This window comes from Patiria miniata, unplaced genomic scaffold (assembly GCF_015706575.1).
Source record: "Patiria miniata isolate m_02_andy unplaced genomic scaffold, ASM1570657v1 HiC_scaffold_5, whole genome shotgun sequence".
Lineage (NCBI taxonomy): Eukaryota > Metazoa > Echinodermata > Asteroidea > Valvatida > Asterinidae > Patiria > Patiria miniata.
The window spans coordinates 24,828,726-24,855,526 of NW_024037072.1; the positions used below are offsets into that span (position 1 = coordinate 24,828,726).

At 39.8% G+C, this 26,801-nt stretch overlaps 1 protein-coding gene across 2 annotated transcripts; it reads right to left on the reverse strand.

Annotated features, from left to right (window-relative positions):
* Positions 1 to 792: 792 nt before the first annotated feature.
* On the reverse strand, positions 793 to 26,285 carry LOC119740677 (Golgi resident protein GCP60-like). 2 transcript variants are annotated; one of them, XM_038216050.1, is made up of 9 exons: positions 26,055 to 26,285; positions 14,617 to 14,758; positions 11,143 to 11,283; positions 9,739 to 9,852; positions 9,234 to 9,321; positions 7,919 to 8,030; positions 6,807 to 6,941; positions 5,491 to 5,781; positions 793 to 3,496 (listed from the first exon to the last, which is right to left on the reverse strand). In XM_038216050.1, exons 1-9 carry the CDS (start codon positions 26,218 to 26,220, stop codon positions 3,279 to 3,281), a joined length of 1,407 nt encoding a protein of 468 aa, XP_038071978.1. In that variant the 5' UTR covers positions 26,221 to 26,285; the 3' UTR covers positions 793 to 3,278. The 2 variants fall into 2 exon arrangements, with proteins under 2 accessions (XP_038071978.1, XP_038071979.1); XM_038216051.1 differs by lacking the exon at positions 26,055 to 26,285 and adding an exon at positions 17,483 to 17,604.
* Positions 26,286 to 26,801: the final 516 nt, after the last annotated feature.

Genomic DNA, 26,801 nt, shown 5'->3' on the forward strand with positions numbered 1-26,801 from the left:
TTATTTGTTTAAATATTTCATTCCTTACTGAACAGCTAAGTTCAAACAAATGTAGGAAAATCTGGTGCCACTTTCTGTTTTCCTTGTCAAGTTAAAACAAAAGTTATAGTGAATCTTGGTTCTTTTTGGCGACTACATAGCATTTTGGTTTGGCACAATGTCTTTAACTATGTAAATAACATTTACCATAATCAGCAGTGTAAAAAAAATCATCTACACTAAAAGCAAAAAGTTATCTCCTCTTTAACACCTGGGCCAAATTTCACGGCGCTGCTAAGCACAAAAAATTGCTTAGCACAAAACAAGTCTGGATTATAAAAGCAGGTTACCAGCCAAAACTCTGTCTGTTTTTCATGCTAAGCAAACAACAGCTGAATACCAATCACGAGCAATATACATCATATAAAGTTTTGGCTGGTAACCTGCTTTTATAAGCCAGTCTTTTTTTTGTGCTAAGCAAGTGTTTGTGCTTAGCAACGCGGTGAAATTGGCCCCTGGATAAACTGTCTTCTGTTGTGTCTGAAAGAAGTCTTTCTTTGATCCGCATGAGAATCACACGTAGCTTTGCAGGGAATCACTGATGATCTCCATATATATCTGGATAGCCCATTGGCCAACACAAATGTAGTCACCATCTGCCATATTACCACTCCAAGAACAATAGATTTGTAAAGAAAGAAATATAATTCAATTGACATGTACGCCTTTCACTCAAAAAATTATAATGTTTTGTTTTCTAAAGAAAATATAATATGGCAACAAAATTTATTTTATATAAAAATTATGTTTAGAATAAAAAGTTTCATGTACTTTTACACAACTCTAGTTTAATTATTTTGAACAATGGGAGTGGTTGAGGCTGGTACCCTGCGCACATTCGCATGGAGGTATCGGGAACCAGTGCGTAGCTTCACTTTTGTGTACAGCTTGGAATGGCCAATATCCAGATTTTGACATGGAGCTCAAATTAATGACATACAGCTTGGAATAGCCAACAAGCTATCTAGATTTTTGACATGGAGCTCAGATTTTTGACATACAGCTTGCAATGGCCAATGAGCCATCCAGATTTTTTGACATGGACCTCAGATTTTTGACATACAGCTTGAACGAGCTATCCAGATTTTTGACATGGAGCTCAGATTTTTGACATACAGCTTGGAATGGCCAACAAGCTATCCAGATTTTTGACATGGAGCTCAGATTTTTGACATGTGTTTGGAATAGCCAACGAGCTATCCAGATTTTTGACATGGAGCTCAGATTTTTGACATACAGCTTGGAATGGCCAACGAGCTATCTAGATTTTTGACATGGAGCTCGGATTTTTGACATGCAGCTTGGAATGGCCAACAAGCTATCCAGATTTTTGACATGGAGCTCAGATTTTTGACATGTGCTTGGAATAGCCAACGAGCTATCCAGATTTTTGACATGGAGCTCAGATTTTTGACATACAGCTTGGAATGGCCAACGAGCTATCCAGATTTTTGACATGGAGCTCAGTGGATTAGACCCACTGTGGCCCCTGGCTCAATATGGTCAATATTCTGTTTCAGTAAAAACAAAATCCTACATTATGAAGCCCAAGTTCAGGGTATTTCTGTTTGCTTAGGATATAAATGGCTTGTTTATGATTCTGAATGTGGAAATGAAACTGAAGACAGAACTGAACGGAGGTTTTAAAACCATCCTTAGCTCTGGCGGTGATGAATGCTAAAAGCATCCTAAGGAGTCAACACAAAGCGGATATCCCCCTACTACCAACCTCTCTTTACAGCCTATTTACAATCTTTGTTTACAAAGCCGACTGTTTATCTTCAGTCATCATGGCAATTTCACTGTCATGATAAATTATGATACTAATGATTTTCTCAAATTGCAATAAATATGTTAACCACTGACAAGCTTCAAATGTCTCTCCTTTGAAAGTAGGTTGTGAATTCTGCATCATAGGTTAAATGCTCATTCATGTTAACACTGAAGCGAACTGTCTTACTTGGGTAAACGCGACGGCATGACTGACATCAAGATATGCAATTTACTGTCGTATTTGCGAACACAACAAAACCACAACCAGCGTTTTTCCAAAGGACGGCCAACTTTGTCATATCGTGGAAATTTCACAATGCTGATGGTTGCTACAACCGCGAAAATAGACTCTGTCAAGAGGCTACATATAGGTGCAATGGTAGATCAACAGGCACATCTGCAGTACGCACTGAAAATTAATGACTGCCCATCAACCATTTACGGAAGCTTAAAGCGACCATCCATGTTGTCTTGATTAACAATCACTGGAAGACGGAACACTAGGGTGTCAACATCATTGCATAAAGATGTCTTTCCAAGGAATTTTATCTCAGAAGACATCTTTCCCTGATGCAGTATCTTGAAAAGGCATCTCCGTTGGACTTTCCTAGATAATTTATCACGGAATCGGGGAATCGGGGATGGTCACTTTAAGTTAATTTGTATTCCCACTCCACATTAGGAAGCAGTAATGTGCTTGTAGATTATCACAATGAAATTTGTAGTTTCAAGCTACTGGATATGGAGAGGGGAGTGGGGGTGGTGCACTGATGCCAAATTATAATATTGCTTTTTAAAAGCTTGAAGAAGCTCTTTTTATGCCAAATTTTAAGGCATTAATTTTATATGTTGGTCCAACAATCCTTCTCCTGCACCTGAAACCACAATATAAGAACTCCAAATTTTATAAGAATACAAAACTTCCTTCACCAACGTACTTTTATAAACACTGTATACTCAGTGTTGTCCCGAGAGATTGAGAGAAAAAAATCACTCAGGTGGGACTCGAACCAAAGACCTCCTGCTTACTAGTGCAAACGTCTTACCACTCGACCAGCGAGCTTGCTGTGGTCGGCTGGCTGATTCAAATCTGAGTTTTTTTCACACTCACTCGGGACAACACTGAGTGTACAGTGTTTACAAAAATACGTCAGTGAAGGGCAAAACCTAATATTGAATTTACATCACCCCAACGCAAATTCCATCTTATCAATAATTTGTGCAAGCTTGCCCCCTTTACCCGAGCCTACACACAACTGGAGTGGGACAAAGGAGTGCTGCATGTATTACTGAGTGGCATCAAGGGTATCACATCTGGGTAGAGACAAATGCAAAAACAATTACGATAACAAGTTGAACATTGATTGGTCAGTGCTTCTTCCACAGGTGTGCCTGTAGATCAAAGAGCTCCTTTGTATCTTTAACCATCAAGTTAAGCTTATATTTCGAAGTTATGTTTTTCTAGATTAGCGGTCATCCCGCGTGTAGTAAACCTTATAATACAGCGACTTGGCCCGGAATAGGGAGTAGGAGTTGTCAAACTTGAGCAGGTAGACTCCGCGGCCCGGGTACCGATGGCTCCCGCAGAACTTCTTCTGGTGGCTGTCTCGCCGGTAGATGGGTATGATCTCATCGATAGGGGGACCGCTTTCCTTGGTACCCCGCTCTGGGTCTGTCTTGCCATCTGAGGGAGGGTGAGGATCGAAGAGACAAAATGGAAAAAGATTCATTCTTAATACAGAATGCCAATGGCACAACTGACCTTAACTCAGTTCTCCCCATAACACACCAGCCCCCCACCCCCCTCTCTCAAAAAAGTATATTTTTTCAGAAATTTCCATTCCTTTACGCAGATTATCGTCAACCCAAAAAGCCATGTTGAGATCGTATCAACATCAACGGATGTAATCTTAAGTGTTATACATACTTGAGTTCAATGGGGATATAGCCCAGGTTGGACAACATCTTCATTGCATTACGACTGACGTCCTGGGTATTAATTCTACTACCATAGCAAAAAAATTCTAAAACATTTTTTTCATATTTTTAACTGATGCTGGAAGCTAAAATGTTGTTAAATATTCCTTGCGTCCAGAATTATACATACGCTGGGTTTAGAAAAGGCAAATATGTCCGTGGGCGATGTGTTTACCGAAATTAAACTGCAATTCCACGCTTTCGTTGCAAACATTTTCAGTACGAACTCCCCGTGTGAAGACTTACACGCGCGTGCCATATGCGGCTGTGTGCGGGGTGTGCATGCACACGTGCGCGTAACTCTTCACTCGCATACGGGGAGTTCCTACTGAAAATGTTTTCAACGAAAGCGTATGCATAATTCTGGACACAAGGAAGATGTAAACGAAATTTCAGCTTCCTCCATCAGGTAAAAATATTTTGTAAATGTTTTAGAATTGTTTTCGCTTTGGCAGGAGACTCCGTTGCGTGTACACAACAGAAGAGTCCAACCTGGGCTAAATAGGGATAGTACAAATTCTACAAAGAAAATGGAGAAGGCATCTACCAGGTACGGCTTGACATCACATGCACACATTAATGCAAACGACTCAGAATGCAAGCAACAACATTTCAATGGAATTTGCACAAACTCAACGTGACCACACGACAGGAATGCTACTGGGTTGTTTGACAACAACAGAATTTTTTTTTTTTTTTTTTATCACAACTCATGTAGTCATGAATGCAGCTCATACATGAACAGTGAGGGGGAATATACGGTATTTAATGGCCTAACACCATTCACCCTCCCTCTGGGGTATTTTTTTTAAAACCTGTTAAACCAGCTACATGTACATGCAACACACTTGTCAACATGACAAGCCTGCTCAGTGTCACAAGATCCATCAGGTTAAAATCACTCAAGGAAAAACTGCGCGAGAGTTTGTAGTCACCTCCTGTGGCATTGTTGAATGTGACTAACTCTCATTTTGTCAGAAATGACCATTTATATGCACTGGTGTTGATAGCTCAATGCAGCAGCCTGCAAGGTTCCACAGACCTTTACACCTGATGCACCGAGTTACGACTGGCAGGGTTAGGGTTAAAATGCTAAAATTGCCATGATAAGCAAGTTGAACATAAAATGTCTTTTTTTCCAAATTATTGTTTCTTTTTCACGAAAACCCTTGTTTTTCATGAGTGGCTGTTTGTTTGAACGTCCTGTGGAAAACGAATAGCACCACCTATTGTTTGACACTGAGCATGATGTCAGTTTTAAACAACGCCCCCATGGGAAGATGGTGTCAATGATATACAAATTATCCCAACATTGGATGGGGTGGGAATCAGCCTTGAGAAGTGCATTATTGTCGGGGCCACAAAAAATTCAAAACTTGAACAGAAACTATTCCATAACTTTGTCTCATTGCACTCCTATGAAATATAAGATAATAAATATGTGCTTGGCCGGTATTAAACAAGTCCGTTTAAGACCAGCTGAGGGCCTGGTCACCTATATCCCTCGCCTTCGGCTAAGGCTATTATCGGCATCCATTCCCCCAGCTGGTCTTAAACGGACTTGTTCAAAACCATCCAAGCACACATTTATTCCCTTATATTTTTCAGGGTGAAATTTTGAAAATAGCACATAAAGTGCATCATTGGAGAGAGACAGACAGAGAAAGAAAAAATACGGTAAAAAAATGGATTTGCACAAACCCTCATCCTCATCCAGTTCATCTTCCTCACTGGAGTCACTGACATGCACGCTGATGGCGTTGCTAGGGGCAACCGTCCACTCAAAGTACAAACCAAAGCCGATGTCACAGTAGTCCGTGGCAAATTCCCAGAAGATGCAGTTGCCCTCCTCATGGGTGGGGACTCGGACCGTGACCGTCTCGCCGTGACCGACGCGGATCATGCCCTCTGAATCTTTGGCCAGTTTCTCCTTGAAATCCTGGACGTCTTCTGTTGTCCAGCAGTTGGGCTTGGCGATCTCTGGTAAGGATTCTGCGGGAACCAGGGGAAAGAGTTATAATCGTGTCAATCCAAAGTTAATCACGACTCAAATCACAATTCATAAATACCTCAGACAGTTTACCCATTCCCATTGGTCGAGAGCCCATCACATGGGTGGTTTTAAACAGTTGATAAAACACCGGCTGGTTTTAAACACTTTTCCCCGTCATCGCCACGTTCTGCACCACATCACGCATAACAAGCGTGCGCGTTCCTATCTCCATATAAAGAAATCTTTAGTACTACTTACGTGCGGGCCATTATCCGCATCCAGGCTCCCGATCTTTAACATACTTGTTTAAAACTGGCCAAGCACATATTTATTCCCTTATTTATGTTACAAGTGACAGGGAATGAACACCGAATAAAGGAATGCCTTTAAGCAAATGTTACTCAAATAGTTCATCGCTTGGATGACAGGTTGACTTGTGATTGACTTGTGATGAATGGATGGTTTCAAACTGACAACATTTTTAGGGGTTAATTTTCTTGAAATGCTTTGTTTCATTCACTTCTTTCCCATTGGAAAAAAAAATCTTGTGGTTTCTCTCATTGGAAATAAAAGGGGGTTAAAGTAAACCAAATTTCTCAGGGAGAAAATCACTCAATCAAAACAGTACTAACATGTTGGATATTTCTTTGAAAACTGGCCAAAAAGCTATTCCAGGTTTTGAAAATTCCATTCAAAGTGGTTGATTTGTCTCATAATTAAAAAAAAATTGCTAAAAAGAGTAACGAGTTCTAATAAACAGGTTATGAATTGCATGTGTAAATCAGATATGAAAGCAAGACAGAGCATCATTTATTAAATTACAATTTCAAAATATTGTGATAAATATCGCTTTTTTTCTATTTTTCAAAGTTACAAAATACCATTGATGTTTCTTCCAGCATCCTACGAGGGTCATGGGCTTTGGTGTATATAAGGTCTTCATTCTATATCATGCATGGTTTAAGCTACTCGTGAGATTTTGTTGCCACGTACATGTAATGTACATGTGTACACATGTACTTACCTCGGTCTGGTAACTCGTCTTCCCTCCTGTTGACATCCCCATTCGGTGCCTGAGCCTGGTTAGACAGCTGAAGATTAGTCAGGCCCTGCTCCAGATCACCCGTTGTTGAGGCACTCGAAACCTCACCACTGCTTCCTATGCAAAGAAATTATGGCAGAAGAGGTTTTACATCAAACTGAAATACCATACGTGAAACCATTCAAAAATTGTTCGAAATGCGGCACAGCCAATGCGCGTCACGAAAATTTGACTCCCAATTTGCCGATGCACATGACAATCTGTAGGCAGTGATATCATTCTACACAAGACAAAGCCAAAGCCTGGTTAAACGGGTCCCAGAACGCACAAAATTCTTTTCCAATGATTCCCAATGGCTATTCACTGGGAGTCTGTTCATACACAATGGGCCGGATTTAGCCCATTACGCAAATCAATCATTGAGTGCATTCAAAAGCTGATGATGTACTCTGTTCAAATAAACATTATTCCCTAAAAGTGATTTTTTTTTTCCAACTTTGCAATCAGTGGTGGATGGCCACATTTGCAGAGCCGTCTCTTTGATTTTTCAGCTTAAACGGCCCATCCATTTACATTTCAGATAATTTTAATTCAGAAACATCAACACCAGACACACTTTACTTAGTTTGCCAACTTTATACTGCTTCTCTCTTAACCCCTAGGCCCTTATTGGCTAGGAACCATCCTAAATCCTGCAAAATCCTCCAATTGCCACCAAAAATTGTATTTAGCCTCAATCCTCCAAAATCATCCGTTTTTTCTTGAATTTGTACAATAGAGAGGTGACCATTGGCTCAATCCTTCAAAATCCTCCCACAATCACTGTTATTGGGTTGAGGCAGTGCCGATGACATTCTAAAGCAGTGCAGATGATATCGAGCGTAATGCAGGGCTCAATTATGCATAGCTGAACATAAACAATGCGGGGTACAACCTACGAATTCGACAAATGCATCCTCCAAAATCAACTGACACTCTTTTGCCATTCACAGCCTCAATCCTCCAAAATCCTCAAAAACGGGCAGGAGGAATTTAGAGGATCGAGGAGGATTACGGTTAAGGCAAGCATGGTTGTCAGAGCATGTATTACGGACCTGTGACAGGGCTGTCCCCTTGCTGTTCCATTCTCCCCTGCTGCTGCTGCTGTAACTGCTGCAGGTACTGTTGGTAGTAATGCTCCTGTAACTGCCGTAGAAAAACTTGTTGCTGTTGAGAAGAAAGATGACCAAAAAAATGCTTTGTGAGAGCTTTCAAAACTGATGATAAATGGTAAATAATAACAATAATAATAATTGTGGCATATAATTAAGCGCAACAGGGCCATCACTCAGTGACGCTCATGGCGCTATACAATGATTAATTATACAAACTACAAAATGTATAAATGCTGAGTCCAAGACATATAAATTGCAAGGTACAAGCCGAAAAGGACATTGGAGTGTGAACAGGTAGGTTTTGAGTTCTTGTTTGAAGGAGATCGAAGAGGGAGCTTGACGGATAGAGAGGGGTAGACTGTTCCAGAGAGTGAAGCCTGCGTGAGAGAAGCTGTGGTCACCCCAAGAGGGTCGGGATCTAGGAACTTGAAGAAGGCAGGAGTCTGATGATCTTAGCCTACGTGGGGGTGGTATGCATGTATTGAGTTTTGTAGTTGGGATTTTTTTTTGGGGGGGGGGGGTTGGGGGGCACAGGGTTAAGTCACACAATCATTTAGAGGTTAAAACCACAAAAGCTATTTACATGTAGGTGAGGTATCGGTAGGCAGCCGTTTTATGACCCATTATGTAAAGAGTGACAGTGGAAAAAATATTATTATTATTATTAATATTATTATTGGTTTGAGTTTTACATACATGTACATGTACATGTACTTCAAAAGGTTGAAGCTCTACATCATGTACTAGTAGAGCAGTTCTCATAGAACAAAGAGTAATAAACTGCCTTTTAATACAGAAATCGACTGTACTTCAATGTGATCTTGAAAAGCTCACTTGAAATCTACTCAGAAACCGCAGGAAATTGAAGATGAAAAAGGAAACAGAGACAATTGCTAAAGAAACCTCTGTCTATCAAGTATTGTCCATATTGAACAGCCATTCATTTGTAAATTCATTTATGCAAATCGGGTCAAGTATTAACCCTAAATTCCTCAACTCCATCAAAATCCATCCCCCCATTTTGGTGGACTTGGTCCTGCAGGCCTGGTTTGACTAAATTTCATGGAGTATGATGGACTTGGGCTTGAAGGCTTAAAGCGAAGCATGCATTGGAAGCAGTGTGATTGATGGATTTTGGTGTAACAGTAGAATAGGGCCCGGAGTTAGGGTTAAAAGACAGATGATCACGTTTCTTCATTGTAAATAAATAGTTGTTTCGGGATGATTACATACATTCAGTAAAGTTGGGACTCACCTGCTGTGGGTTATTGGGATATTGCTGTTCTACGACTGGTTGTAACTGTGGAAGTAGCTGCTTATATATTGCCTCTTTAAACTGTAACCTGTCACAGAAATAAACAAGAATATCAAAATACGGAAGTAACCACTTGAAAGGATGTGTTCAATACACTTGTCTCCGACCACATTACAGGCTCTGAACAAATTATGCCAAACCTTTAAAAGTCCCAATTTTGCAGGCCAAAAATATCATTTACATGTAACGTTTTTTATATATCAATTGGGCAATTAATTCCACGCAAAAGTTTTTGGGGCTAGGATTGTGGATTTTAGGAAGTAGTTTTGCACACCCCCCCCCCCCAATACACCAGTGTCAAAACCTTTTCTTGTTGCTCCTCTGCAAAACTCCTTATTCCTAGTTTTGCAACAAACAATCCCTTCATCAATGGCTTTATGCTTAGACCAGAAATTCCATCACTTCCCCAACCCCCACCTCTGCTCGGTTAAAAATCACTGCCTACCTTTCCTGTTCTTGTCTCTGTAATTCCTCCTCTGCTCTTCGCTTTTCTTCCTCTTCAAGTCGTTGTCTCTCTCTTACTTCTTCTTCCTGTCTCCGTCTTTCTTCTTCTTCTCTCCTAAAGATACGATTGGGGAGAGGTCACATAAACGAATTTACATGGACTACCTGAAAAAAAGATGGAATTAAAACAATACACTACAACGTTTATTTTCGATATAATTGGCTCGCCATCTTGATTGGACACCATTTTTAGCTGTTACGTCAGCTTGGTGAATGCAAAGAATTAACCTTAATCTTCCCAAATCCTCCAAAATTATCTTTGCAATAGGGAGGATTTTGCGAAATTGAGGCTACGGTATACATGTATGGCAAAAATGTGTGCCTGATATTTTGGAGGATGCACTGTGTCTTAGGCTGGACCTTGTTTTGTTAATGCTTAGCCATGCATATTTAGGCCTGGATTGAAATCGTCTGCACTGCTCCAGGATGTCACTGGCTCTACCTTAACATACTGACAGTGATTGCTGGAGGATTTTGCAGGATTGAGGCGGTGGTCACCCCTCCAAGGACCACATTCAAGAAATAACTGATGATTTTGGAGCATTGAGGCTGTATGCAATTTTTACATAGTGGCAGTTGCAGGATTTTGCAGGATTGAGGTTGCATCCTAATAAAAATGCCCAGGGAGTTACGGTAGGGTTAACGGTTAAGCATGGTTTGGGGTTTATGATCCAACTTGAAAGTTCCTTTTTGTTCTAGATGCTCCATTTAGGGGATATATTATGTTATTGACTGACATTATTTCATGAAAGCCAAATATGTTTAATACGTACATGAATACGGAACTAGAACATTCATGATCGATGCACATTTGTACTCATTTTTTTTCAAAAGCCTGGTTCCCTGACCTGACAATCACCCGACATCTCATACATATAGGTCAGGTAACCGTCGCATTCAAAAATAGTAACGCAGCCAAGGTCCGACCTTGTACCAAGTGGATACGCCCAAATGGACAGTAAATACAGTTACTGGGCATTACGCCTGCAAATCAAAATTTACACACGGATACATTGTACTGTTGTATACCCGTGCTATGGCAAAAATATCCAGGTGTCAAAGAAAATTTATTCGAGTAACTCCGGAAATTTTCGGAAACGGGCACACTCCCACCTGTTCTTGCATGCATGGTCAGTGCCATGGCGCCCACATTTGCATGTCCATGTACCTAAGATTGGCCAGAAATATAATGAGTAATGGCACATGGGAAAATCACTGAAATTGGTGTTATTTCTTTCAATACAAAAAAGCATTTGCCTGGTCACTCAATAAAAAAGTACTCTTTTCCGTAATTTAAACCACCTTCCATATGTATGACATTTTGTGCACATTACTGTGTGTGTACCTTTTTCTTTCTTGCTCTTCTTTTTCCCTCCTGTGGGCTTCGATGTACGGTTTGAGCTGCGTACAGGTTTTATCCAGATGTAGACAGAATTCAAGCATAGCAGTTTCCTTGGTCATGCCACCAAGTTCCTGCCATTGTTTCCTGGAATGATACAAATATACAACAACATAATATGTTAATAACAGGGCGAACAAATTTATGTACATTTGTATACAGCCTGTCTCAAAAAAAATGGTACAATCAGAAAAAAAATTGGTTAAATATGAAATTTCAAAATAAGTCATTCTTACTTGGCATAATATTAAAGAACAAAGACTGGGCTTTCCAATAGTGTTTGTTTGATCTTATTTGCTTTTGTCAATTCAGAGATACATGTATAGAATCAATTTAGTGCAATACACCAAAATCGATTTTGTGCCACTTTTATGCATGGGCAGAGTTGTTTCGAGTACAGTGCCATACTCAACCAGAAAGTAGCACAAACTTGATTTTTGTGTTCCGCAGTAAACTGGAGTTATCTCTGGATTGACAAAAGCAAATGAGATGAAACAAAAAGTATTGGAAAGCCTGGTCTTTTTTCTTTAATGTGGTGCTCAAAACGACTTACTTATGTTGAGATTTAATATTGAAAAAAAAATTGTTTTCGATTGTACCATTTTTTTGAGACAGGCTGTAATTCTTATTGTGTATTTCCAGGATCGAGCTGTGGTTAAACCGTTACATGTATGTCTGACTTCACAAACCATACCATCATGACTATAGGTTAAAGCCCAGTGTACACATATTTCAAATTTTACAGGTAACATCGGATCATCAAGCCTTTGTACACTGTAAGTATGCGCTGAAAATGTACACCGATCTGACCATACACTGGGCGACTGGATGAAATCAAACATGTTTCATTTTGTTGGCATCCGATTTCACCGGATCCGATGTGTCAAAATCAGTGCTCAATTAAAAAATCAAATTTGGGGGCTGAAGCTAGACAATTGCATGGACAGTACTTATGTCCTTAATATTACTATAGTGAGCAAAATGTGTAAATGAATATGTTTAAACCATCAAGCATGAAATACATGTATGTATGTGTGTTAATATATTAGTTTGTAAATTAACTTTGTAGAAAACACAGACAGTGAATGCCACATACATGTACATGTAACTTACATTGATAGCATTCAGTTTTACAGAAGTGATAACATTTGGCCTAACAGGCCTAATGCATTTTTAACGAATTAACAACCCCAGCACCCGATTTCACGAAGCGCTGCGAGGCGTCGCAACTCGAGTTACGACGTGTAACACGTCGCAACTCGCGACGCGTCGTATCTTCCATTTCACGAAAGTTGCGATGTGTTGAACCGTCGTACATTGTAAGTTCCTTGACAACGGCTTAAAACACGTCGCAAGTTAAGATGTGTGTAGTGGTCGTCGCAAAATAAGAAGAGTCATTTCTAAGCCAGTTTTATGCCATAAACATTACATTAACGAGATTATAATACCGAGGCAATGTGTGTAAAGTTGTAAATGGAAAATTCATTGAATAATTATGAATTAGACCGGAATAATAGAGTTGAAATTTCAAAGTAGCTATACAGTCCAATGAGAGCTTGTTTTCCTTCAAAATTGCATCGCACGGCCGCCATTTTGTTTTACGTTTTAACAAATTTCGAGCTGAGATCCGACGACCCTTTGTTGAATATCAGACGACTATTTACTGTACGCTGACAAAATACATAAAACAGTCAACGAGTTGTGCTATAAATACACCTACGACGCGTCGCACTTACGACGTGTTTTGTGAAACGAATCGCAGGACGCGTCGCAGCTGCGACGCATCGTAGAGATACGACGCGTCGCATCGCTGCGATGTATCTAATGTTACGAAGAGTTTGATGAAATCGGGTGCAGGTGTTGTAAGTAGATAACAATCAGAGATTGATACATCAAAACACATCCAGAGGACTCCATACAGTTGCCATACAAAGATGATGCATCATACATGTACACTGTATTTTGTGTCAGCAACTTCACATAATTTGTGTTACACAAAAAAATGTCGTGTTCCCTTTTTTTTTCCGGATTTGTCAGTCTCAACAAAATTCAAATAAACAGCATCAAGAATGGCTTTTACAGGGGAAATTATGTAGGACAATGTACATGTACTTGGAAATCCAAAATATGTTTTAGGGCCTAATTAATGAAACTTTTAATTTTTTTCATCATCTTTCTCAATGAATTCCTGTCTAACAAATAGACGGTTCCTTACATCTAAATAAAATGTTAATTATGGCAAGCTACTTACTCATTTGTGGTGATGTATTCATGACAAACGTTATTGTAGAAATAACGGTATGTATCAGTTACATAAAATATTTAAGCTGATGAATACTCAAGGAAAAATTGTCGTAGTTGCTCGGCAATAATATATGTATTTGTGTAGATGACCCTCATGTGCTTGTCCTCATGTCCATGTACATGTACATGGTGTACACGGTACATGTATAGATACATGTATACTACACACACTGTACATCATTTATTATTGGCGACTGTGATAATATTCCTCAAGGCTCTAGCATGTCTAGCATACAATATATCTGAGCACACAAGATATAAGGATTGATGGAACACGTTAACACTTATCCATGAACATCGTGTACATGTACATTGTACATGTATGAGATGTATATTATGTATGTAAGTATCAGGGTTTCATCTAGAATTACCAAAACTGCCTGTCATACCGTGGTGCACTTTCAAAAGTACCTGTCGTCACGCAACAAAAAAGACACATTTTGTCATGTGCGTGACTACATGTACATGTAGCTGCGTGTGTTTATACTGTTGTACGAAGCTTTTAATGCTGCACAATGCACTTGGCTGACTGTGGCGGCCGATTTTTCGCGTAGATTTAGAGGTATTTTGGGTACTTTTGTGTCTTCTTTCTAAACAAAAATACAACTTACGCGCTTTGTTTTTATTTAATTTTTTGCCACACAAAACCAAACTGTCAATTTTAATGTCCATTTGCTGAAATTCTACCCGTCATGTTTTATTGTCCATTTCGCAAAGTGGCCGTCCGGAATCACAAACTGCCGGTCCAAAAGACGGGTGGACGGGTGGCTATAGATGAGACACTGGTACCGGTGAGTATATATGAGGAACATGTGCATACATGTACATGTACATGTATTAGTACATGTTCAGTTCAGTTCAGTTCAGTTCAGATTCTTTATTCGCATAAAAATAAAATGCACAATAATGTATACACTTAGCAAATGTATACACTTAGCTAGACATTGTACAAGTAAAAAAAAACATGGTTCACTCCTTTTTTGCTTTCTTGGACCATGCATACACATGTACCGGAACATGTACATGTAAAATGCAAACAAACTGCTGATGATGAAGAAGAATCAAGAATGTGTCATGTGATTATCCCAAATGCCCAACACAACGGGCATCTCTTACCTTCTGTCGTTGCCTACGACGTCAAGATAGCCGACAGGCGGTGAGTTCGTAGGATCGTATTTACCGTTGGTTATCTGCCTCACGTAGGCCACTAACTGGACTTTGTCCCTGTAGGAAAGATGAAATGCCTTTCCCTCTTTTTCTGTAAATAAATAAAAAAGACAGGACAGTTAATATTAAAAAAATAATAATAAATATTACTCCCAATGTTCATTATCATTTAAAGCACGTGATCCTTTATAATGTCTGGGTCTACATATATCACAATTAAGGCAAATACAGGAGCGGAAAGCAAAAGTGTTTTTCTATCTTGGACGATAAATGTTGCAGACACGTCCCAACATGAACACACAAATGGACAGGTCCATGTACAACATGTACAATGTACAACAAAAATTGGGTGTATAACTGTGCATGTACATGTACCATAGAGCTATAGTAAATTACTAGAGCGCTAACTCTTTGTCCAAAGAGATGCCTGATTGGCGCATCCATGTTTGTACACAAACCTATGGAGAACTAGCAATTTTGTACGGCTTTTGTACGGCTATTTGCATATCTGCGTTTGTATTCCATACCGGTACGTCATCGAAGCCGATACGCCCAAAACCGAAACGCACGATCCGCAAATAAGCGTGTCATTTTGCTCTACGCAAACAGCGCAACGCGTGCGCGTATTCGCTGCAGATGATTTTTGCCGTAACGTTTTTGAACAGTCATGACGGGCTTAAGTTGTTTGCGTATCTTCTACTTGCGCGTTGCATGAAGAGTACACTTTCAAAATTCGATCCATCCAATTTCATTTTGTTCTAGTACAAACACGCACATGAATTCAAAATGTCTGCGCCCAGGACGGCTTCAAAACGTCTCCGCGGGCAAGAATGAGGAGTTAGCGCTCTATAGTAATTTAATATAGCTCTATGAACATGTACACAGACCATTTTGGTCCGTGATGTACACAACACAGATTGTGTGAAGATGGCCCACCCTTTCTATCTTACAAAGTCAACGCTCTCCAAACAGAATATTATGTGTAGTAACGAAGATGGTGTTTTGAACATGTTGTAAATTGAATTTTAACATCAAGGCAGAGCGAGCCTGTTTATCTTCAGGACTTTCAAATAATTACCGGTATCATTCTCTTTAATTTTTACCGTGACATTTTCAAAGAATTTAAACAAAATGAATTTAAGACAGTTCTGTTCTGTATTCTTGTTTTTAACAGATTTACATGTACATGTATACAGTACATTGTACATGTTCTTTCATTTAGTCATATCATGCATGCACCCTGCTTCCCACACATTTTTTAAATGTAGTATTCTACCGATACAATTACATACATGTGTATTTCGATCGTTATCTTTGAAAATAAAGGAATGCATTCTGCTCATTCATGTGTATGCTTCAGTGCCACCCACATGTCATGCATGTAGGCATGTATACACATGTACATGTACATTGTACTATTTTCTTTCTAGCAACGATTGTTTTTTACAGTGTTCTCTTGTTCATCCTTTAAATGACAGTTTTACTACTTAATAAACACTAAACTAAACCTTTTCCATATTCAATCAATGACAAATATGCTACATGCAAGTATGCATAGTACATGTACATGTTAATACATGTAGGTCAATCATGGGCAAATTAACTGAATACATTTCCGCAAATTTAAAATGACATTAATTATTCACAGCACACATGTACGGTATGTGAACATGATAAAGTACAGCATTGTACCATATTCTAATAACTTTAAGAACAATATATACCACACATTTGTATTTCAGTACAAAAACCGAAAGCAATTTTGCATCTTTGATGAATATGGATGTACCTGGGGGGGGGGGGGGGGGGGGATGTGTACATGTATGCATGTACATGTATGTATGTAGTGTACATGCAAAAAGGCTGAGCATACACAAAGCATAACAGTGTACAAGATGTACACATGTACAATGTACATTTTCAGAAGCTGTGTTCCTTGTTAAAAATAACGAGACAAAAAAATGCAGCCTGCTGCTTTTAATTCTATGCTTCTATGTACATGTAGGCTACAGTTGTTATTTTTAGAATACGAAACTCAATTCTTTGCCATCTACATAAAATTGGTATGAAAAGAATTCCATGAATTGCAAGAACCTTTGACGTGACATGTATTTTTCGATGGATGTACATGTAAATTACATACATGTATATCAATCTGATTCATACGTGTACATTAATGTTTATCATCATTTGACTTCCAATTTTTAAATTGAACAATGACAACGGAAATATTCAACCTGCCAAAGGGGTAATATTCCTCAACACAATGGCTATTATGTATTAAACAAAATGCCCCAGGAAAGGAAAATTTTGAAAAACAAAAGAAAGGGAAATTTTCCCCGAAAGTTTTATAAAAAAAAACTGATTTAAACACCAGCCCATATCTGATGATGATGATAGTCATTCAGGAAACTGTACATTCATGTTAAAAACCTGAATTTGATTGATTGAACGAATGAAATTACATAAATTTACATGTACCGGTACATGTATGGTAACCAATTATTGTGTACATGGAAAACATGGGGGAAAAAAGACATGAACATACATCATTGTACATTGAAATACCATGTACATGTACATGTTCAAACATGTAGTAAAATGCACGTGTACATTGTTACTGATGTTCCATACAATTAAACATAAATTTACAAATGTTTCTACCGGTACCATACACTGTTAGCGTTTATTGTACACATACATGACATACTGCACCGGTATATATTTAAAGCCATCACTGTCAGACTGTATACAAAAATAGTAAGTCCATTATGAAACATTTTTTACCTTCTTATTATATAAAACAAAAACTCACCAGTCAGTAATAAACCTCCAATATCAGACAATAATTGATTTCTGGGGGTTACCGGTACCGGTAGCAGGACACAATATACATGCAGATCGAGTTGAGAGTAAATGCAATGGCGGTGACAATGAATGATAGGTGTGCCTGCGCTTTCCTACAGTTTAGGAATATCAAGCATATGGGTCGACTGAGCATTATGTAGATGATAATAGGAGCCTAGATGTCAGACCGTTCCATTCTCAATGAGGGATAGTCAATGGGCAGGAAGCTAAATAAGTGTAAGTGACTTGACAGACGGCATACAATTATACTTGGTACTTGGTTGGTTCTTCTCCTAAGGACTTCCACAATGGAGTATAACTAGGAGGCCAGAAACACTGGGCAAACTCCTTCTTGTTCTATGTATTGAATATATATTCTTGTTCTATGTATTGAAAAGCCCTTTGCAACTAACCTAACAATTTTCACTTCATTAGTTTCCAATTGTTCATTTATTTATTGGTGTATTTTGTTTTAAATATTTTTATATATATTGTTAACTTTTATTCAATTTAACATTTTAATTTTATTTGTTTGGGCCTAATAGAAGTTTTAGAACTTGGGATGTATTCAAACTTTTAATCTTTAATGGCGGTTTGTGGCTGGTCTAGTGTTTTCTTTGACTGAACTTGTATAATTGTATTTTTTGTGAAAATCATGCCCATGCATAGAAAGAAAGACACATACATTGTATAAATGTACATGTACATTTTTATTTTTGTGTACATGTGCCGGTACACCCATACTGAAATTTATCCATGTGGAGACATTTCTTTGTTCTCGTGTACTAAAGTTTTCGAGTTTGACAGTACAGTTTCAAAATGCTCTTATTTTAACCAGATTTAATTTCCTTGGCTGAAATTCGGACTTAATATCCCTTTTCTTAAACTCTACCAGTTGCGACCGATCAACATACCTTGGAAATTCCTAGTTTTTGAGTAAAATCCATATTTAGTGAAAACCTTGTGGAGATGTATTCATCTATAGAAATTGACCTGTGGACACGTACAGTATACAATCTTTTGTTCCCTATTGTGTGCATGTCTCCAGAGGGCATGGTGTATCAGATCGGTGCACCATGACATACATTGTAAATGCAGGAATGCCATGAGACATCTCTATCACTATGGTATTTTGTGTGTCCAATAAATGTCCCATTAACATGCCAACTATAGTATACTGTGCTGTATACTGTTTTGTGTACATTGAAACACTAGCTGTGCCTTCCAAGAGCCCTTTAGAAAAAAAAATGCTATTTGGTTTATTTGTTTATTTGCTACTGCAGACGTACAGTAGTTGTCAGGTTGGCGCAGCAGTTCTTTCCTCGCCTTCCACCCCTGTGGCCCGGGTTCGATTCCTGCCCTGGCCACATGTGGATTGGGTTTACAGTACCCACTGGTTTCCATGGGTTTTCCCAAGAATGATATTCTGGGCTTTTCCTCCCACCAATAAAATCATTGTCTTCTCTCTACAAAGACTTCAGGCTTGCTAGCTACAGTGCCTGGTGCACTTTATTACCATTAATGAAATAAACAAATACAAAGCAATAATAATAATTACCATTCAATCATTAAGCTTGCTGGTACATGCAGTAAAATATTTTCTCTTTAATACTGTCTCTTCAGTTTGTACACGTATCGTATGTACTGACAAAAAAACTCCATACTGTTGTTACCAAGTCAACAGCTACATGTAGGCAGATGTTCGTTACCTTATACTGTGTTTAACTGCAGGCAATGCCTGGCAGTTGGTTCCAACTCAGCACATTGATTTTTTTTTGTAAGGTGGGGGGCTCGGGAATAATATCCTAACACTGAAGATAAAAATACAATCATTTTCGATCAATGCTGATTTTCTATACAACAACTACAGGCACATTATTAATCCTTCTGCATTCTGAACAGTCACAGACAGTAAAAAAAAATCAGTCCTCTCCCTAGCCCGACTGCGTCTGGCCGTACAGTACTATCGCAAGCTCTGTAGTACGGCCAGACGCCCGATGCTTCCACAGAGACTGAATTTTTTGGGCCGCCGATGTAGCGATTTTGCTACATCTTTCGATCGCGATTATCTTTTCATCCAGGACACAAATTTCCAAAGTTAAGGTTCGTAGTCGTAGAGCAACTCATACCTTTTCGAAAAAATGTTCTTTGGTCTCAATATTTTCATCCATCTGGCCACAAGACGAATTTCAGTCATCAGATTCCACAAATATCGTCCCCCATGCGATCCCCCATGCGATTTCAAAATGGCGGCCGCGCTGTAATGTATGCACTATGCGAGCGCGCTTGGCCAAGATAATGAATATGCATTATTTAGTTCATGACCTCGTGTTTGTATGGCCAGCCGCGCTGAGTGTCCGTAAAACGTCATAAACTATGATGCATATTCATTATGTTGCCCAAACGCGCTCGCATAATGCATACATTACAGCGCGGCCGCCATTTTGAAATCGCATGGGGGATCGCATGGGGGACGATATTTGTGGAATCTGATGACTGAAATTCGTCTTGTGGCCAGATGGATGAAAATATTGAGACCAAAGAACGTTTTTTCGAAAAGGTATGAGTTGCTCTACGACTACGAACCTTAACTTTGGAAATTTGTGTCCTGGATGAAAAGATAATCGCGATCGAAAGATGTAGCAAAATCGCTACATCGGCGGCCCAAAAAATTCAGTCTCTGTGGAAGCATCGGGCGTCTGGCCGTACTACAGAGCTTGCGATAGTACTGTACGGCCAGACGCAGTCGGGCTATCCTCTCCCCTACCCTGTCTTTTACACAGGCTAGTTACTAACAGTCAGATCAAACATTTTGTATTTCACACAAGTACTGAGACTAGTCAAATTCAGTCAACAGAGTAAAGCAGGTAAGTGGTACTGGTACAAACAGCTGGCTTATCAATCACCTACATTTGTACAGTCAAAGCATAGATTTTGATTTAATTTCTGTGGTTTTTCTTTCTTAGTTCAGTGTTTCAATTGTTCAATTTGACTTCAGCAAGTGCAGCCAAAATTGATATTCTTTGAGCAATTATCATTGCAACAGTGTTTTCACAGAAACCTTTACTTTCTCACTTGATTTACAAGTTGGTTCTCTCTGCAAATCAATGAAGTTTCATGCAGTAACTAACAGTGCATTACGGCGAGCTGGCACTAAAGCTGCTTTTCCATGAAGTGAACTCACTCAATATTCTTAAACTCACACATCCAGTCAATTGCCCCTTTGATGCCTTCGTGTTCCCGATTTTGACCAGGTATCCATGGATCCAGGGCTCAGGACTCCGCCATTTTTCATAAGGTAAACATGGCTTTGGAAGACTTTTCTCACATACTGGTATCTCATGGGGCCTATGAGGCCAGTACAACAGAACAGCCCCCTGCATCCCTTGAGGTTATTGCAAAACGTACACGTATGTTTAAACAAGTTTGAATTCCCAATAAATTTTGTACATGAGTAAAAAGTGGTAATAGTTATGCGCCTATCAATTGTTTCCCCCACCCCTCCCCTCCCGGGCTCCCCCACCCAAGACGTGGGGATTGTCACTTTTGAAGTGACAAAATCCCCACCAATTTAAGTGACAATCCCCGACCATGCCCCGACTTACAAACATGGGGCGACTGAGGCGCACTAGTGATTGCCTTTCCATTAGTACGCCAATGTTAACAATGTAATTTGAGTGACCAAAATCCCCACCCTGGGGCCTGAAAAATGTGACCAAATCCCGACATCGGACTTCGGGCAGGGGGGGGGGGACTGTTTACTGATGGATCTTTTCATCCCTTTTTTTGTCAAATTGAAAAACAGTCCACCAAAACTGACAACTAACGACACAGCGCAGTGTATTCAGTGCGCCAAAATAACGTACATGTACATCATGATGTACATGTACATGTACATGTACATGTACTGTTTTGCGATGCAAAGCATACAATCTCCCCTCCATCCCAAATGGTCGAGCGGAATGTAGAGTTGACCTGCTGAGGTCACGCGAAGATCAGCGCACGCTCAACGTACGTAAACACACATGACCATGACCGCTGTATTTCAACGGATCGGCAACGCGAGGTTGGTGAGTACAAACTCAGATTTTCCACCCAAACAATTGTCCCATGATCCAAATGTCAATCGTTCTAAAACATTTCAGAGTTCAGGGTTCTCCCCAGGATTTTTTCAAAACTGTGGGGGAAGTTTTGTTGTGATTCACCAACCTGCAAAGCCAGGGCGTGGAGTTCGGGGCCCGCTTAAGGGCCCCGAAAAATTTTGAACTTTAGAGGCCCTCTGGTGCATTTTAGAGCAAATCTGGGGAGTCTATAGAGGAAGATTTTTCCTTAAAATTTAGAGGAGATCTTGTGATATTTTTGGTAATTAAAGATAAACAAATATCAAAATGTTTTACTTTAAAAAAATATCAACATTTCCAAACCTGTGTTAAAACTTCCTGATCTAGAAAGTATGTACAAGCAAGTTTCAAATTAAGAAATTAAGGTGAAGAAAAAAAATCAATTTTGCTTCTGATTACATGCCTTTCAAAATAGCGTCTGTAGGTCGAAAAAATTATTTCGCCAATTTTTTTGGCTGCCGATTGAATCATGGAGAAATAAAAACACGTGATTGAATGGAGCATATTGAACAAAAAATCATTTAGTTTTGTGCCTGGATTATTTTCCTTTGCACCACGAAAATTATCAAGACCGACCATCAAAAGTGATTAAAACTTGCCTCACCTAATTAAAAATATATTTGAGGTGGTTGATTCCACTATATGCTTAACGTACATCACGGCCCCTGGCGCCGTCAACATTCAGTCTGGCCGGTCGTACATTGCGCCGTGTACACGGCGCAGTATCAGTGTGCATTACTGCACTGTGTACGGCCCATCCCATGTGGCCGAAAATTTTGTACTACTGCTTCTAAGAAGCATGCTACGATGTTTCGCCACAAGTTCGAGCTTTGCAATCTCGTCATTTTAATGGAAAACACATACACAGAAAATAAAGATCACATTCTGTGAATTAATTTGCAAAAATTATCTTTCTCCATCGATGTCTGTTTGGTGCTTTTATGATCCAACTTCGGCCGACATCATCATCATGTATGCACGCACGAGGCAGTAGTCACTGGTTCCGGTCCTTCATCATAGCATTAATACTGTTAGCACGCGGAGGGAACCAGTGTACCATGCTGTATGCGCTAATATATAGCTGGGTCCTGGCGGTCGACGCGAAAGACACGTCATCGGTGCATTTTGATCACACATGCATCAGAAAAACGGGATTTTTGTCAAGATTTTGCATGTCAAGATGAAATAATGGCGTATAAAACAGTGTATGGCGTATTATGTTGTGCATTTTAATGGCTTGTATAATAATTATATTGTGCGTATCGGGGGCTGAAAAATGTGATCGGCATTTTTGTCGGTGTATCGGGCCGCAATTCCAGCGTATCGGGCCGATATGCAGGTTTGTACATGGGGAGAACCCTGGAGTTATAGATCAACCAGCTCAACTTTTTTGGTGGATTTGTGTTTCAGAAAGTGGAATTTCAGACAAAGGTATTTTGTCTATCAAAGCATGCAAAGGGCATTTCCAAAAGCCATAAAGTGGTAATCCTTACTTTTAGGACCCCGTCCCTATATAGGAAGGGAAAGACTCACCAAAACAGTTGACTATAAAATGACACTCAAAATTGACATTATGATATTTCTTGGCACACTTAACAATTGGCAATGACACCTTCTTGACTATCACTGTCAGCAGGTTTAATTTTGTGGAAAGAGGGCAGGGCTTTGATTTATGAGGGAAATTCAGGGGTAAAAGACGACGAAGACAACCAGAAAACAGACTCAAAAACCAAGGTGGCAAACGTGAAAGCTCGATGCGATGAAAGCTTGATGCTTATTGGCTGATAAAAAAAATGAACATCTTGTTTATTTTTGTAGCAGCCAATCAGCATCGGGCTTTCATTATGTAGGGCTTTCACGCGTGTGAGAACTACAACATGCACATCTGACTGCGAAAAAAGGTAGGAAAGTCACATTTTCTTTGAAAGTGCTTTCAAAATTACAACTAACATGAGTTTATATGAAGAAAAAAGACTGCTTTAGCCTGCAAAAGTCACTTTGGTACTGGACAGTCAAACGCATGCGTACAAGTGCAAGTACGTACCCCCCGCGGCGCGCTCCGAGCGATCGAACCCGAAAATGACTGCGATCATTCTGCGCGCGTGCACGTTTCAAGTGTCAGGTTGTCTCAGTGCGGAAAGGGCATATTTTCATCATTTTTGCCGAAAAACCGACAGAATCCACCGATGTTTGTGGGGTGCACATAACGTGAGTATGTCATGAGGTATTGTAAGGAGTTTAGGGGCAAACTGTGCAGCGGTTCTGTGGGAAATAGCTTGGTTGGGATGGACGTTTTTGTACTTAATTAGTGTGGTAATCCTTACTTTTAGGACCCCGTACCTATATAAGGTTAAAAGACTCACCAAAACAGCTGACTAAATGACACTGAAAAGTGACATTCTGATGTTTCTTGACACATTTGAACAGTTGGCAATGACAACTTCTTGAATATCAGCAGGTTAAATTTTGTAAAAAGAGGGCAGGGCTTTGATTTATGAGGGGTTAAAGACGAGGCAGTGTATATTTTGCCGGAGACGGCAAACCTTTAGTAAACGTTAGTTTGCCGGATATGCACTGAACATGCGCAGTTACTGTTTTTTTGTACTTGAACCATTTTCCGGTGACAAGTTTTAGTCTGGCTCCATGCCAAAATTATCGTTGTTACCTCGTATTCACAAGATGGGATTCAGACCATTTTATAATTTTGGGCTTTATTTCCCTTTTAAAAAAAATCCTCCAGAGCCACAAATCTGAAAAAAGAAAATGTAATACAATGTACTCTGCAAAAAATGTTTGAGACATGTTAAAATAATAAAAGAAGAATATTCTTATTTATTTGGGATGAGAAAAAAAAACTTTAAAATGTGGTGCAATCGGAATCGAACGCGAGTCATCCCGCTTACTGGACAAATGCTGGAGCCTTTGCTTAACCATTACACCAAACGTGCTACACAACGTTTGGTGGGAATTTAATACATCTTATAATTCAGCCCTATTTTAAAGAGTACAGCGCCCTCTGTTGATATGGATTGCCGCCGGCAAACCTTTAGTAATCGTTAGTTTGCCGTCATTACCTCCGGCAAAATATCCACTATCTAAAGACGACGATGGCAAACAGAAAATATATTTAAATAGCAAGATGGCAAACTGCAAAAAAAAGGCAGAAAAGTCACATTTTCTTTGAAAGTGCTTTCAAAATGACAACTAACATGAGTTTATCTGAGGAAAACAGACTGCTTTAGCCTGCAAAAGTCACTTTGGTACTGGACAGTCAACTGCAAAAGTCAGTTTTGAACAGAACTCGTAAAAATAGAGGTGTCCTAAAGATAAGGATTACCACCATTAGGGTTTTGAGCTGACAACAATTTTACTTCTATTCTAGGCATGCTAGGAGTAAACAACAACCCCACTCCTCACTACTCCTAGAACTATGAGGCTCCACGTAGTGGAGCCTCATAGAGTCAGAAGCCCGCAAAATTGTTGTCAACACAAAACACTAATTAAGTACAAAAACGTCCATTTCAAATAAGCTATTTCCCACAGAACCGCTGCACAGTTTGCCCCTAAACTCCGTACAATACCTCATGACATACTCACGTTATGTGCACCCAACAAACATCGGTGGATTCTGTCTGTTTTTAGGCCAAAATGATGAAAAATATGCCCTTTCCGCACTGAGCTAACCTAACACTTGAAGCGAGCATGCGCGCTGATATCGCAGTCATTTTCGGGTTCGATCGCTCGGAGCGCGCCGCGGGGGGTATGGTGTAGGAGCGGATTGATAGTATGCGCATGCGTACAAGTGCAAGTACGTACCCCCGCGGCGCGCTCCGAGCGATCGAACCCGAAAATGACTGCGATATCAGCGCGCGTGCTCGCTTCAAGTGTTAGGTTGGCTCAGTGCGGAAAGGGCATATTTTTCATCGTTTTGGCCTAAAAACAGACAGAATCCACCGATGTTTGTTGGGTGCACATAACGTGAGTATGTCATGAGGTATTGTACGGAGTTTAGGGGCAAACTGTGCAGCGGTTCTGTGGGAAATAGCTTATTTGGAATGGACGTTTTTGTACTTAATTAGTGTTTTGTGTTGACAACAATTTTGCGGGCTTCTGACTCTATGAGGCTCCACTACGTGGAGCCTCATAGTTCTAGGAGTAACTCCTCACACAGTCACATTCCTGCACATCGCATCCAAAACTACACAATACAATTTAGGCCTACCCCCCAAAAAACTTTTCCGGCGTGGCCCTGCATTTTGTAGTTGCTCCGCATCTGGATACTTAATTTCTTCCTTGAATTTAATGTTACATCGACAATGAACGACTTAATTAATGTTTTATATTAAATAATTTACCGTGCCTGTCGGAATTACCAACCCTTTCCCTTCTTTCTTCATAAAAATCAGCTCGTCTGCTTACCTTTGAAAAAAGTTAAGGAAAGTTTGTACAGTTCTGGTAAACAGAATCCCCACTGAGATTCCACATCTTGTCCGTCATTTTGCGCTGAACTCTCCTTTGCTGAAGATGGAGGGTCTTCATCAACGATTGGGGTCATGCCGTCAGGAGAAACCAAGAAATCCGACATGTCGGCGGCGCCCACTGCACGTCAAATCGGCCACGTATTCGTGAATACACACACACACACGCAGTAGAAAATGAGTCTGGCTCCGTACGCGCTATGTATTAGGATTCCGTATGGAACAATGGGTGACCAGACAACAATTAGCGTCTTCCGGTATGTAGCGCGCCCTCTTATGTTCATTTGTGAAGAAATTTAGCAGACGACACTCACTGTTTAGGAAAGCCAAGCGGATGCGGGTTTTTACGTTTGTTTTGTACCATAGAGCAAGGAACAGATTTGTTGTATTTAATCGTGATCATATCAACATTGTAATCATATTCTTGCTATATTCAATCAACAACAGCGATAGGCAATGCGGGTATTTCGAAACCAGTCGGGTGCCCGGCAGAATGGCATATTCGGCCATCAGCCTCTGTCCAAAATGTTGGCCACCGGTATCAAATGAGGGGAATAATCGTCATAGCGATTTTTGGCAAGGTATACACCTCCAGAGTTGGAAAATATGTGATAGCATTGCAGCAGTGGCAGCTTTTTGTGTGGTATCACCCTGTTTTTCAAATTGTCCATCAAAATGCTAGTACCAC

Bases quoted from the DNA above. Each gene is read 5' to 3' on its own strand.
- LOC119740677 (XM_038216050.1), bottom strand. From the start codon at position 26,220: ATGTCGGATTTCTTGGTTTCTCCTGACGGCATGACCCCAATCGTTGAT. The intron at 11,284-14,616 runs GTAAGAGATGCC...GTATCATTCCAG, and splicing joins GTCGTAGGCAACGACAGAAG to GAAACAATGGCAGGAACTTG. The intron at 3,497-5,490 runs GTTTGTGCAAAT...ACCCTCCCTCAG, and splicing joins TGAACTGGATGAGGATGAGG to ATGGCAAGACAGACCCAGAG.